At 41.6% G+C, this 14078-nt stretch overlaps 1 protein-coding gene across 1 annotated transcript in view; it reads right to left on the bottom strand.

The window, feature by feature from the left end:
• ACSL5 (acyl-CoA synthetase long chain family member 5) overlaps nucleotides 1-14078 on the bottom strand; it is a 41415-nt gene that overhangs the window by 10541 nt on the left and 16796 nt on the right. Inside the window, exons 3-12 of the mRNA XM_058543987.1 lie at nucleotides 12103-12211; nucleotides 7667-7731; nucleotides 7458-7559; nucleotides 5737-5836; nucleotides 4590-4768; nucleotides 3777-3809; nucleotides 3637-3688; nucleotides 2764-2837; nucleotides 2087-2164; nucleotides 197-331 (exon numbers count right to left, since the gene is read on the bottom strand). Of these exons, the coding sequence (XP_058399970.1) occupies nucleotides 197-331; nucleotides 2087-2164; nucleotides 2764-2837; nucleotides 3637-3688; nucleotides 3777-3809; nucleotides 4590-4768; nucleotides 5737-5836; nucleotides 7458-7559; nucleotides 7667-7731; nucleotides 12103-12211 (927 nt within the window). The remainder of the gene's footprint in view (nucleotides 1-196; nucleotides 332-2086; nucleotides 2165-2763; nucleotides 2838-3636; nucleotides 3689-3776; nucleotides 3810-4589; nucleotides 4769-5736; nucleotides 5837-7457; nucleotides 7560-7666; nucleotides 7732-12102; nucleotides 12212-14078) is intronic.

Genomic DNA, 14078 nt, shown 5'->3' with positions numbered 1-14078 from the left:
GAAAGGGGACTTCATTTATTATGGTTTTTCATGGCTGCATTTGTAAATGTGGCTATAAATAGATACCCATAGGGAGGTGGGGGTGGAAGTGGAGCAAATTTCTTAGCAACATAGAGTCCCTAACAGCATCTGTCAGACCTAAGCCACAGACAGTTCCTTCATCTCAGGGCCAGCCCAGCAGAAGCAAGGTTAGTACCTTATCATAGACCCTGTTAAGGAGTCGAGGCACGGTGGGAAAGACTGTGGGCTTCAGAGCCTTCATGTCATCAGGCAGCAACCGAATATCTCCTTGGAAGAACCCAACTTTGGCTCCGCAAGAGTACACAACAGCCTAAAAGCAAAACACAAGAAAGGGCTCATGGGGCCGGCCCCGTGGAGTAGCAGTTAAGTCCGCACGCTCCTTTGCTGGCGGCCCGGGTTCAGATCGCAGGCGCGCACCGATGCTCCCCTTGTCAGGCCATGCTGAGGCGGCATCCCATATAAAGTGGAGGAAGATGGGCACAGATGTTAGCCCAGGGCCAGTCTTCCTCAGCAAAAAGAGGAGGATTGGCATGGATGTTAGCTCAGAGCTGATCTTCCTCACACACAAAAAAAACAAAAATGAATAGGGCTCGGAACCAAAGGACCGCTTCAGGTGGGGCCTGGCTTGGACTAGGTTGACGTCCACGGGCACTTTTCTCTGTACAGCGCCCCCACCCCCAACGTTTCAGGTACCCAGAACTCTGAGAGCCCACCCCCAAGACAGGATGGAAACTCATTTCTGCGGAGGTGGCAGGAGAGAGAAGACAGATTATGAGACTGAGGGCCCACCCCTACTCTACCCACAGCTCTTGGTGACAGTCTAAGACATCCTTTGTAAGAGACCATTTTATGTTTAAGACTTCAGATCTAACAATATTACCTAGCTATTATCTTATAAACTGGGCACAATGAAATGGATATAACTGTCATCATGGGCCACATTAAAAGCTACTAAGAATTCCAATAGATAGGTTCATTATGTAGCACTAAGAAAAAATGCTGCCAAATAAACTAGAACATACCGTACAATTGTAAAACCATCTCAATTTCAGAAATGTTAAAATGTGAAAAAAATATGCTTATTAGAATCAACATTTTGTTAATCAGATATCAACATTTTAGCCTAAAGATCTGAATCTTTCATTTTGGCATTTCACGCATCAACAGATAAACTGATGAAGCGGTATTTAAGGGTGGAGCAGAGAGAGGATTGCCATCTATACTACCACCTGTGTGTTTGTCTTTTTTTTTTTTTCGTGAGGAAGATTAGCCCTAAGCTAATACCTATTGCCAATCCTCCTCTTTTTTGCTGAGGAAGATTGGCCCTGGGCTAACATCTGTGCCCATCTTCCTCTACTTTATATGTGGGATGCCTGCCACAGTGTGGTTTGACCAGCGGTGTGTAGGTCTGCGCCCAAGATCTGGACCTGCGAACCCCGGGCCGCCAAAGTGGAGTGCGCAAACTCAACCACTATGCCACTGGGCCAGCCCCTACTACCTGTGCTTTTGAAAGGCCAGCACTGCTTTCAGCTCTCAAATTGGCCTCAGAATAGCCTGAAAAGCTTGGAGGCCACGCACAGATGGGCAGCTCTCCACCAGCGCACATGCGATCCTGACGGCTCCACCTAACACACTCTGGACATCTTACTTGGTCAAATGCTCCTTCTCTGCCCCTCTGTGGGGAACTTCCTTTTCTCTAACCCTAGACGTTTCCAAAAGTTCTAACCAAAATAAAATTAAAGAGAAGAAGCAATGTCTCATATCCCAGCTCAGAATTAAGTGTAGATAGTCAGCTCCTGGCTATGACCTCAGTGGACTCACAGGCACTCTGCGTAAAGCAGGAGGAAGCACTAGCCCTGTTGGACACACAAACTCAACAGAGGAAGGCTGTACAGCAAGGCAGGGGTGATGCCAGGACTAGGACTCAGCTGTGCCAACTCCCTGCCTGTGCCCTTCCTGTTAGAGAAAGGGCCGCCAGTGTTGTATAGTTCCCTTTGGAATAAACTCGGGGCTAGCAAGTCAGGACTCCCGTTTCACACACCTCCTAGGAACAGAGAACACTCACCTGTACAATTCTCTCAAACATATGAGCCAAGGGGAGGTAGGATATGGTGATATCCTCTGGGGTGGGCTGAAAACTGCCCTATAGATCAGGGAACAAAGAGGAGACAACATTGGATTAATCCAACTTTCTCTTCCAAAGGAGATTTAAAAACTACTCCTATTAACTCTAGTTAATAATACTGTATTGCATATTTGAAAGTTGCTAAGAAAGTAGATCTTAAAAGTTCTTGTCACAAGAAAGAAAAATTTGTAACTATATGTGGTGATGGACATTAGACTTATTGTGGGGATCATTTTGTAACATATACAAATATCAACTCATTATCTTGTGCATCTGAAACTAATGTAATGTTATATGTCAATTCTATCTCAATAAATTTTTTTTTTAATTTTTAAAAAACTAGTCCTTCCCCAGGACTGCCACATACAGTTGTACAGGTGGTGTACTGTATAACTATAAGAGGTACCCTTAACTGCACTGAGTGTAGAGATATTCAGTGATCCTAAAAGACCAAGACTTGAAAATGCACAGTCCTCCGGACAAAGATGCACCAGTATTTGTCCACACTTAGGCCTTAAACCTATTTATTTTTCTCTCTGCCTTCTCTAACTTCAAGATTAAATTCTTATGACAGATACACATTTTAATTAGGACCTCTTTTTCAATTGACCACTGACCTCCATAAATTTGAGAAAAGCAGCAGTGTTTGAAACAATATTTTGATGGGTTATCATGGCTCCTTTGGGGTCACCTGAAGGAAACAAGAGGAGGAGAGAAAGACCCTTTATATAGCTAATAGGTAGCCTTTGGCTTTGAAATAAGAAGCTACGTTCAATTGGTTCTTTTCTAGAGAGCCAAGAGCTTCTCCTGTCACTGTGTCTTTTTATGAATGGTGTATGACTCTGTTTATGAATGATTAATGCCCCCAGAGAAGCTACTGCTGACAGCATCGTTAGCCTTCTACTACCACACAGGGCACAGACATAATCTCAGATAGCAACACAGTCAAAAAAAAAAAAAAATCCAAGTGACCTCCATTGGACTGTTTTTATGTTTAAGACTTCAGATCTAACAATTACCTAGCTATTATCTTATAAACTGGGCACAATGAAATGGATATAACTGTAGGTCACTGTGGGCCACATTAAAAGCTATTAAGAGTTCTAACAGATACATAGCTGCTGGGTGGGGGTGGAGGACGCACAGTGATCTGTGTAGGACTATCACTGGGTTACTTTGAATGAGTGAAATCATTCCAGTGGTGTCAAATTGAGAGAGTGGTTGGTTGGGAAAGAAAGTTGACTTTGTGATGCCATCTTTAAGACCCCTGAAGTCCATAGCATGTAAACACCTCCCAGTGTGTTCAATGAAGTTTATTTGCTTATGTTTATGTTTTTCTATATGGGCATCCATACTCAAAAGTCTGAGGTTGTAAGCCCCTATGGATAGGGCTCATTGTAGGGTATATTTACCAGGCCACCAGTGGTCAGTGACTCAAGTCATGTTTTTGGCTGACCAGGGGCCTCTGGGATAGTTTCATGGGTACCGACCTGTGGTCCCACTGGTGAAGCAGATGATGCTCAGGTCTTCTGGTCTAGGAGGCTAGAGAGGGAAGCACAAGGGCTTAGTCTGCCAGGAGTTTTGAGAGTTGAGTATGGCAAGACTCAAATTTGGGCAGAAGAAAACTTACCACTGGTTTTCTGAAGTTCTCTTTGCCTAGATTCTACATGAAAAGAAAACCAAGAAAGAAAGACATTAGTTGAGATGGACAGATTTATGACAAATACAGCCCTTTCTTTCCCTTTTCCATGAGACTGCCTCTGTGGGAATATAACCAAAATCCCAACATGGATCAGGCCCAGAAGCCAACAGTCAGGCACAATGGAAGCCCTAAGGAAGAGCATAATGTTTCTCTAGAATACCAGCCTCAAGAGGACAGATTCCAAATGTCCAAACTTTCCATCATACTCTTAAGGTTCAGTGATCTGGGACCATTGCTGAATATTTTTGAATAATATGAATAGTTGACATTTCAAGGCTGACTACATACCAGTCACTGTCCTGAGCACTTTATATATATTCACTCATTTAACTCTTTCAACTCCTCTGCGAGGGAGGGACTATTTTATACTTATTTTCCGGATGGGGAAAGGGAGATGTACAGTAACTTGCCCAAGGTCACCTAACTAATAGATGCAGAGCTGGAATGTGAGCCCAGGCAGCCTGGCTCCAGGACTATCTCCTTAACTACCACTGACCTCTGAATTTATAAATTCTCTACTTAGAAGTCTGTGCATGCTGGCCACAGACCTTTCCCCCTCCCCTAGCACGGTTTCTGAGTTGTCTTGGAGAAATCATCCTCAGAGATTCGCAGCATCCGTCTAATTTACTCCTCTCCTGCCACCCTTGGAGAAGAACAGCCTGTGCTCTTGTGTAGACACCCTGCAAGTGGCCCATGGTTCAGACCAGCCTTCGAGCTGTGGGTTGAGTTTCAGATCCATACCTCAGCATCAAACAGAGACAAGATCTCAATTCCACTTTTCTCCCCTCTTTGCTTCAGGTCATCATCAAAGGGATCCATGATGATGATCATTTTCAGGTCTGGGGTGAGGCCCTTCTCCACATTCTCTATCAGGATTGATGCCTTTTGGAGTGTATCACAGATCACCGTGGTGATATCGGCTGAAAGCAGAAATAGAGCCAGAGGTCACTCTCCTGCTCTGTATGTCTTGCAAGGAGGAAGATATTTTTGAAAATTTTAAAGCTAGAGGTTCTCCAAAGAATATTATGTCTGCAAATCAGATTTATAATGTGTAAAACCTGAAACGTTCCATTGATAATAAATGAGCTTAATTAAAACAGAAGCACATACACATAGTTTGCTTGCATGCTGCCAACACACTTTACAGTTTCTAGAGGAGCCACAAAATTCCTTCTGCTTAAAAATACAGACAAGGTGTATGAATTGCTTAGGTGTGCTCCTATCAATGTTTTTTATTTTGGGGAGGGAAGAAAAAAGGAGGGAGCAAATGGGATTTTAGCAGACAAGCATTTTATGATTCTAAATGTTAGTATTTGCTTTAATACTTGTTTACACAAATAGAAAACTTCTGATTGTGTCTATAGTTCAAATGGGTCTACTCAATCTACTAGTTCTGTGACATAAAGTAACATCTTAGATGTGTGAAAGGGCTGTTACTTGCCCATTGAACTTGTACTTGTTTCTCTAACAATGGTAATTTTTTCTACAGACTCACCATGGACATTGGTACATGCTGGTTAACTGTACTGACTTGATACAAGAATAGGAAATTAAATCAATCATTTCACAGTGATTTAGTCAATTAAGTGATTTAGTCACTCACTCTATGGCCTTTTACCCAGTGTGGCCAAAGTAAATAGTCTTATCTCTAAACTATACTGTGATACTACGCCACCTTGAAGCATTACATTGAAACTTCTATCTGTGCATACCCCTGCCTCATGGGCTTTTTGTAACTTCCCTGTAAATTATATCCTAGATACTATAGGACAAGAAAGATATGAGCATTTTTCTGGTCGCAGCATTCCAAGTCTGCTAACAAAAGCAGACATGGAGGAATTACTCAGCATTAAACGAATCAAGTTATAACGTAGTAGCAAAGTTTTACCCTTGTTGACAATGTATATGATGGCTTCTGCTCCCAAAGTATCATACAGGGGGACGGCTACCATGGAGTATGTGTAACAAGCCAACTCGGAGATGATCCACTGCATGGAGAGAAGTTCAAATGAGGACTAGGGAACACTTTGAAAGGAAAAGTATTAATTCAGTCATTCAGCAAACAAATGATTATTTGGTGTCCTTGAGTTAAAAAAAAATCACTGTGGGGCCACTGGGACTGCTATAAAGTACAGTTAAATGAAGGAGATAAGGTAGGCACAGAGACAGCTACAATACAAAGGCAGAACAGAATACAAAGGTAGAGCGTGATAAGTTCCATCATGTGAAAAGAGGTGTGAAAAGCACTGGGAGCTTTGAGGAGGCAGAGATCACTTTCAGAGGTGGGGTAAAGGCCATCGAGGACTGCACTGGGGAAAGTGATGGAAACTGGAGAGGGCTTTGAAGGACTGGTAGGATTTGGTTATGGAAGTGGAAACAGAGAAGGCATTCAAGGAAGAGGCAGTGAATGAACAAAGATGGGATAGTATGACATCACTATGTATACATCAGGAAGCATGAAGAATGACATGAAATGAATTGGAAAGGTGGGTCAGAATCTGCTAATGGTGGGCCTTAAATGTCAGTCTAGGTGTGATGCACTGAATTGTGTCCCCCCAAAAATTCATGTTGAAGCTTTAACCCCCACTGTGACTGTTTTTGGAGATAGGGCCTTTAAGGAAGTAATTAAGGTTAAACAAGGTCATAAGGGTGGGACCCTAATCCAAAATGACTGTTGTCCATATAAGAAGAGGAAGAAACACCAAGGATGACAGAGAAAAGGTCACGTGAGGACACAGTGAGAAGGCAGCCATCTGCAAGCCAAGAAGAGAGGCCTAAGGAGAAACCAAAGATGCTGACACATTGATCTTGAACTTCCAGCCTCCAGAACTATGAGAAAATATATTTCTGTTGTTTTAAGTCACTCAGTCTGTGGTATTTTGTTATGGGAGCCCTAGCAGAACAATATAGTAGGTTTGGTGTTAAGTTCCTAAACTAGAGTCAAGGATATCTCTTCTTATTGTGACTGGTGTAACAAAGATGGAGTACATAGCTTCATCTAAAAGTGCAGCCAGTGCCCTCTCAGATTTTCAGTTAAGCAACTGGCTCTAGTTAGCATATGTCATCCAACTATGCTGAAGCATTCAAAGATGTTTTCTGAGGATATTGGGTCTATTGACTTAACTTGAACTTGGAGATAAGCTTAATTCCAGTCATCTTAATGTCTAAAATCTACTTTCAACTCACTGTGGAAATACGGCTATGGCCAGTCTCAGTAGCAATGGATGCCTTGGTTTACTAGCTCAGGCACAATGTGCAAGTACCAATTCTAATAAGAATACATCCTTTTCCACAGCATCCTCAAGCTCTTATTTGCCAGTCCCTCAAAGCTTCCTGTTTTTCTCAAACAACAAACAGACTGACTTAAAATGACCCGTAATGGGCTGGGAAAGTACAGACACCTAGCTTAGGGCACTAGACATTCAACCAGGAATTAAAGAGGCCCTAAGCCGTAACTCTTTCAAGTGAAACAATATTTACAGAATATGAGATCTTTGAATAGCTGTGGTAGGTCATCAGCAAGTGTCAGAGTGCTGGCTTCGGGGCAGGGTTTAAAGTCTTTAGACTTAGCCCTGACTAATTTCCTTGAGTTAACTTGAACATAGTTACCTCTGGTCTATTCTGAGCAAAGATGCCAATAAATTGGTCTGGTGATGGCTTATGTCCTTTATGCAAGAGACAGGAGCCCAGATACTCTGCTCGATCAGACACCTGCAAAAGAGAGAGAGAGAGAAGCAGTCAGGAACCCAAAGAGAGCGAATTAGCTCAGGATGCCACATCAGCAAAAAAATCTATCCAAAACCGTGGGCCTGACTTACCTGCTTGTAGGACAGCCATCTGTAGGGCTCGTTTGGTTTTCTATATCCCAAGCAAGGCCCATTGTCTAAAAATATAACATTAAAAGAAAGTTAGCTCCAGTTGCAAATCCTTTGAATCAGAGAAGGTAAAAGGGGATTAGGAAGAGACGAGACACAAAGGATAAATCCAGTAAGAATATGAGCTTCTCTTATGTACCAAGGAAATTCAAAGGCAGTAAGCACTCAGTTCTTAAAGGCAGAGAGTCTTGCAAACTACATTTGAAACATTTAGGAAATGCTACAAAACAGAGGTGGTTCAGCCTTGGAATATGTGACCTCCAGGGTAACAGGCATTCAGAGAAAGCCCTGAGTATAGACTAGCCCACATGACGTGAACAAGTAAAAGCCCACAAGTAAACACAAACAGCCTATATTGGATAACCTTGGGTTGAGTTTCCCTATAATAAATGTATGCTCATAAAAATATAGAAAAAAATCAAAATATTGTTACCAAACCAAAAGTGGGTTCACCTCCTGGGAGTTAAAATCAGATTCTCAACCAGCGGTAGTTATCACACAAAAGAGAACTTATTTGCAGCAAATAGGAGGCCACACGGAATCATTTCCAAAGTCGTGGCTGTCCCCTAACATGGGAAAGCAGGGGCCTTTTATTTCGGATGGGGAATAAATATTCAAAAGGGAGAGGTAGGCATTTGCTTGCAGTCTCAGTTGGAAAACATGCTTCCACATACACTGCAGGTTATGGTAATAAGGCCTAAGCTCCTCCCAGAGAGGAGATCTTAGCATAAAAATGACGCAAAGGTCAAAGGCATAGCTCTTGTGGTGAGGCTTGGTCTGGTTCAGGGTGGTTGGTGATTGCATCACTCCTCTTAAAACAGTTAAGTGCTTCTGAACCGACCCTTGAGTTCCTCGGGGCAATTAGTTGGTGACAATATCAGTCGTCAATAATCTCATCACATAAACACCATTATTAACACTAGTATTCTCTCTTGCAGTTCCTTTGCATAGTTTTACAGGGTTACCTTTATTCCTCATATATATTTTGGTATCCTGCTTCCTTCTCTGATTTGATATAAACATTCCCACTTTATTTCTTCTCTGTAGAGATTCCAATGGCCTTATTATGGCCAACTGATGAAGGGTCTACTCTGGATGGGTTTACCTCATTGTGGATATTCAGATTGTTCCTGAGTTTGACACCTTAAATAATGCTATGATAAATATTTTAAAATTTAAGATATTTTCTTAAAATAGAATCCCTAAAATGAAATAACTGGGTTGGGAAGAGAGGGTCAGAACAGTTCGGGTTTTTGACACTTAGCACCACATTAGTTAGTAGAGCAGCTGTTGACAACTCACTTCTCTCGCACCAGCCACATATCAAGTTATAGACACTAAATAGTATCTTTTTAACATGTCTTCTGATTTGATAGGTTTAAAAGTTATTACTTTAGTCTAAGTTTCTTTAACAGCTATTAAAGTGGGACTTTTTCCTTTGTTTAAGTTCTATTTGTTATCATGAATCATCTGTTAATGTATTTTGCCTGTTTATATGAGAGTGTCTTCTGAGACACTGAGGCTCATAAAGAACTACAAGAACACACACACACACACACACGCACTTGTGCTCACACACATGAGCACACACATAGGTGCACACGTGTTTACACACATGTACACTTGCCTTCAATGTTTTTACAATTGTGTCTTACATTTGAAAATAGAAGAATTAAAATTCTGAACATCTAAACTACTCAGGCTTATTTACAATTAAAATAAGTCTGGGAACAGCCACTTACTGGAGTAAATAGTAACCTCAGCCATGGAAGCCACGGAAGTTGTGGTATGAGGCTAAGGAGCAACATCTAAGTCAGAATGAGACTGAACTATAAATAGAAAAGGAGAAGGGAAAGAAATTTTACATAGAGTATCTAGTATCCAAATTGCTGAGAGGAAGTCAGGTCTTGCCAAAAGGAAGCATTTGAGAGAGGGTTACTGGGAATTTAGAGGTAAATAAGAGAACTTCCAGACTGACAGACAAAAAAGGAAAGAAAGTAAGAAAGAGATAGCCATTCTGATTAAAGAGATATAAAAAAATGAATGAGGAGACTGTCCACAGGAAACGTTAGTGCTTTTTCTTCCTGCTGACACAGTTGCATGAAAGGCCAAGAAGTAAAGTCTCAGGCTGTGACTTTCCCTGAAGCCAGGCAAGTCCTGCTCTGTTAGGTGTGCACAGCCACTGCTCCAGCCCAGAGAGTGTGCCCCTGGTGGTCTACCAATGAGATCGTTTGTTCTAACATTAATCACTAGTGATAGCTACCATTTATGGCATGCTTACTCCTCCATGATAGGCACATTCAGTCATTTGGTCCTCCCAACTTTTGTTATCCCCATGGTACTAAGAATCATGAAGGACTGGGACAGCTTCTTCCAGCTCACTCAATAAGTCGCAGAGCTGATGAATGTGGAAAAACCGTGCTGCATCTCATCACTTCCCTACTGATGAGAATCCTAGCAGAAGCCCACGGTCAAGGAATAAGTAAATAATTGGCCCAAAGGGGCACCAACTGAAGTCTCATTAAACTCTGTGCCCTAATCTGCTTCAGCCTGATTAGCCAAAGTTCTGATCAGGTGACAGCCTAGCCTTTGATTAACTACTCATCTCTGCTCTCCTTCTGTTCTAAGGTGTGGCCATCTACAAAGAATCCACCCATTAACAACTTCTTGGTAAAATTGCTGCCCTAAGCTAAGTAGAGTTGACACAACGGCGTGCAGAACCCTCGAGAAGCTTTGTTAAAGATTCAGATTCTTGGGTCTCACTATCTGGAATTCTGATTCAGTGCAACAAGGTGGAGCAAGAGGATATATATTTCAAACATTATCCACAGGTGATTCTCAACATAGACCACCAATTGGGTAGGGGCTAAAAGTATCTGTTGGGGGTGATGTATTCAACCCCAGTTGGGAACAGAATTGTCATTTTTCTATGGAAATAGCCAGGCCAGATTCCTCATGCCTGCTTACATGAGGAGCCATTTTAACTTTATCTGTTTAGTTTTAATTTAGTACTAAAAAAAATTTCTAAATGAAGTATCCTATGTGCCATGTATCATATACTAAATGACTTGTTTCTAGTTACAAAAACAACACAATGATGAAAACTCAATGAAGAAAACTTTGGAAAATAGAAAACCCCAAAGGAAAGTCTGTTATATTAGCCATATACTATTTTAAGTTGCTGAAAAGTAAAGAAATTAATAGTTGGTTTGTTTTTTGCTTGTTATTTGCATGGAAGTCTAAATAAGTGCTGATTTGGAGCCAGAAATACCAAGTACAGTCCCCTTTGGAGGCTTCAGATAGAAATGTTCTTTACAATAAACCTTTCATTATCTGGAGGAGCAACTACTTTTACAAAACACTTAAGAGCTGACCTAAAATAGAACAAACTAGTCAGACAGACAGACTTAGATTTCAGTATCAGCTGCAAACATTTTCTAGTTCTGTCACCTTTGGAATGTTCCTGAACTTCTGAGTGTTTGTTTTCTCATTTTAAAAATGGGGGTGATAATAACCAATCCCTAAGGTTTAGAGAAGATTAAGTAGATAGTATATGAACGATACCTGTTGCATAGTTAGCACTTGGCAGGAGCTGGCTATTAAATATTGTCATGGTCATAGTTAAAAGGAAAATAAGAAGGGAGGGATATGAAGTCATATAGGCAAACCTGCTGGACAGAATGTCACCAAAAGATAAAAGATGGAGGGAGAACTATAAGCCAGTTGATTTTGAAAGGAAACTAACACACCTTGCATTGTGTTCAGAGATACAAGGTATAAGTACTGAGCCTTGATATGTTCCAAAGGAACCTACCAAAGCCTGGGTGGTGGTATTTCTAAGACAGTCCAAAAGATAATTGCCTTTCATGATAATAACAGTCACGGCATGGGCCCGTATTATGGTATTGGGGTCAAAGACAGGGTAAGAAGTCAGGAGGCCTGAATGCTAATTCGGCTCAGATGCTGCATCTGTAAATGCAGGAAATTGCATTTATGAAAAGCATGTTCCTAAACAAATATAATGTACTAAGGAGTTAATCAAATACTTCCCTACACATTATCGTCGACTCTTTTAACAACTTGGCAGGGAAGTTCTCCTTGTGTTAAGTGAAGAACAGATTCAGAGAGGCAAAGTGGTTTGCACATGGTCACATAGGTGGTAATGGAAGAACTGGGTTTCAAACTCAAGTCTGTCCTACACTGTTTCCAGCTCCCATCCTGATACCGTGCTAATGTCTCCTCCACATTGTATGTTGGGGTTCTACTCAGACAACCACATTTAATCAGCTGGGGCTTCAGAAGTGAGATAAGGAAGAAGAGGTATGGAACAGGACCCCACCTTGGTCTTCTTACAGGCAAGGTTAGACTGCCAGGCTTACCAGAAACAGCAAGTCCTCTTTGGAAAATTTCATACGCCGTCTTGGCATCTGAGAAGTAGTAACAAATTAGGTCGTTGCTCTCCTGGCGAGGACTCTTCCGTGCTCCTTCCTAGGACACACGATCAAGTTTAGGCCAAGACTGAGTCTCTCCCTACTCTTTGCAAACTCTTATGGATTAAACTGATGAGAACATAAATACTGACCACTGAGGTCACAGGGATAACCCCTTCGCTATTCAATCAATCAATTTTTTAAACCTCAAAATTGCAACATCTTCACATAATAGAACCCAGAGACTGTCACAGTTATGTTTTTGGTAATCTCCCCACCCCTCTAGGCACACACACACACACACACACACACACGCACACACACACACACAGAAGACATAACATTATAGGTTTACATCCTTTTAAAAAAAAATTGTATCAAGTTTAGACATCTATCAAATGCATACTATGTTCCAGGCACTGTGAAATATCGCAGATGCAGTAAGTGAAGACAAAATCGCTGCCCATAGTGTAAGTGAGCATAAGGGAGGCCATCTTGTTACACTAAATGGCCCCAGCCCCTCCTCTGTGTGACTACTTGCTGCTTTGCATGAACTCCAAAAAATTCACATGCTCTCCTGATTTATGGCCTCCACTTATGTATGTATTCCCCAATAGCTTGATAAATTAAAAACTTCGTTCTATGAGTTTCTCTCTAGGAACAGGCTGACCACAGGTGAGAAACACATCTACAAGATATCCGCCACAGCTGACAGAAGTATAGAACAATGTAATGCCTGGAGCCTGTCATGCCTGGAGACCAACATCCCTGGACCCCCTCCTTACTGCTCATTTTCCCTATATAACTGCCTCAAGATTCTGTAATCTTTGAAGATGGTTTTTTGAGACATTAGTCACCTGTCTTCCAATTTGCAGACTAATCTAATTAAACTTCGTTTCTTGATGTCTAACTTGTGATTAATCGGCTCAGATCATGAGCAGAGCGAGCCCGTTGCTCGGTATCAAGAGCACCTCATAAAAAAGAGTTTTTGGAGTGGGGTTGGGGTGAGAACGGAAAAACACACAAATATAATACAGTGATGGACATGCTGTAATAAAAATATATGTTTTGGGAGATGAATGAAGCAACCAATTCTGTATTAAGCAAGTATGAAGCAACCAATTTCTTCCTAGAATGGCTACAGAGAAGAAATAATATTTCAACAGAGACTTTGAAGATAAGTAAGCATTTACCAAAAAGAGGTGGTTTTGTAGAGGGGAGGGAAAAAAGAACAATTCAGAGTGAAGGAACAGCCTGAATAAAGGCACAGGGGCAAGAAAATACATTGCAGAGTCTGATGTGCAGCTAGAGAGCAGGATATCTGAGAAAGGGGGAACAGCTAGGGATGTGTGTAGAAACGTCAGCTACAACACAGGATCGGGCTCTGATATGGATCCTGGAGCTGTAACAGGAGTTACAGGCATGGTCCAACCCTCATGAAAGTTAGTCTAGAGAAGAATGGGCATCAATTAAATAAGCATTCAGAAATATAAATTACCACCAAGAAAAGGGCTATAAAAAGTACAGGGTAACAGTGAGGCTATAAAAAGAGATCTGACTTAGTCTAGTCATCTGACTTAGACTTAGTCACCAGGGAAGATTTCCATGAGATGTCACATTAAGTCGAGATGTCAAAAATAAACTTCCTTGTAGTAAAGGAAGATAGGGTCTTGCTGTCTACTTACACAGATGGGCTGAAGAGGAAGGAAGAGTGAAAGACGATTCGATTCAACGTTAGGTAACTGGATAAGAAGAGACACAGGAGGGGAAACAGGAAAGTGTGTGTGTGTGTGAGTGTGTGTAAGGGAGAAAATATGCAATAAAGAGACTTGCTGAGCTAGAGGTACTTGAGTGCCACTGAGGTGGACTGGAACTCAGGGTAGGGGCCAGAACTAGAAAGTCAGATTTGGGTGTCATAGACTCTT

This window comes from Diceros bicornis, chromosome 6 (genome assembly GCF_020826845.1).
Source record: "Diceros bicornis minor isolate mBicDic1 chromosome 6, mDicBic1.mat.cur, whole genome shotgun sequence".
NCBI lineage: Eukaryota > Metazoa > Chordata > Mammalia > Perissodactyla > Rhinocerotidae > Diceros > Diceros bicornis.
The sequence above is the reverse complement of the archived record's forward strand: the minus strand, read 5'-3'. Positions and strand labels throughout refer to the sequence as shown.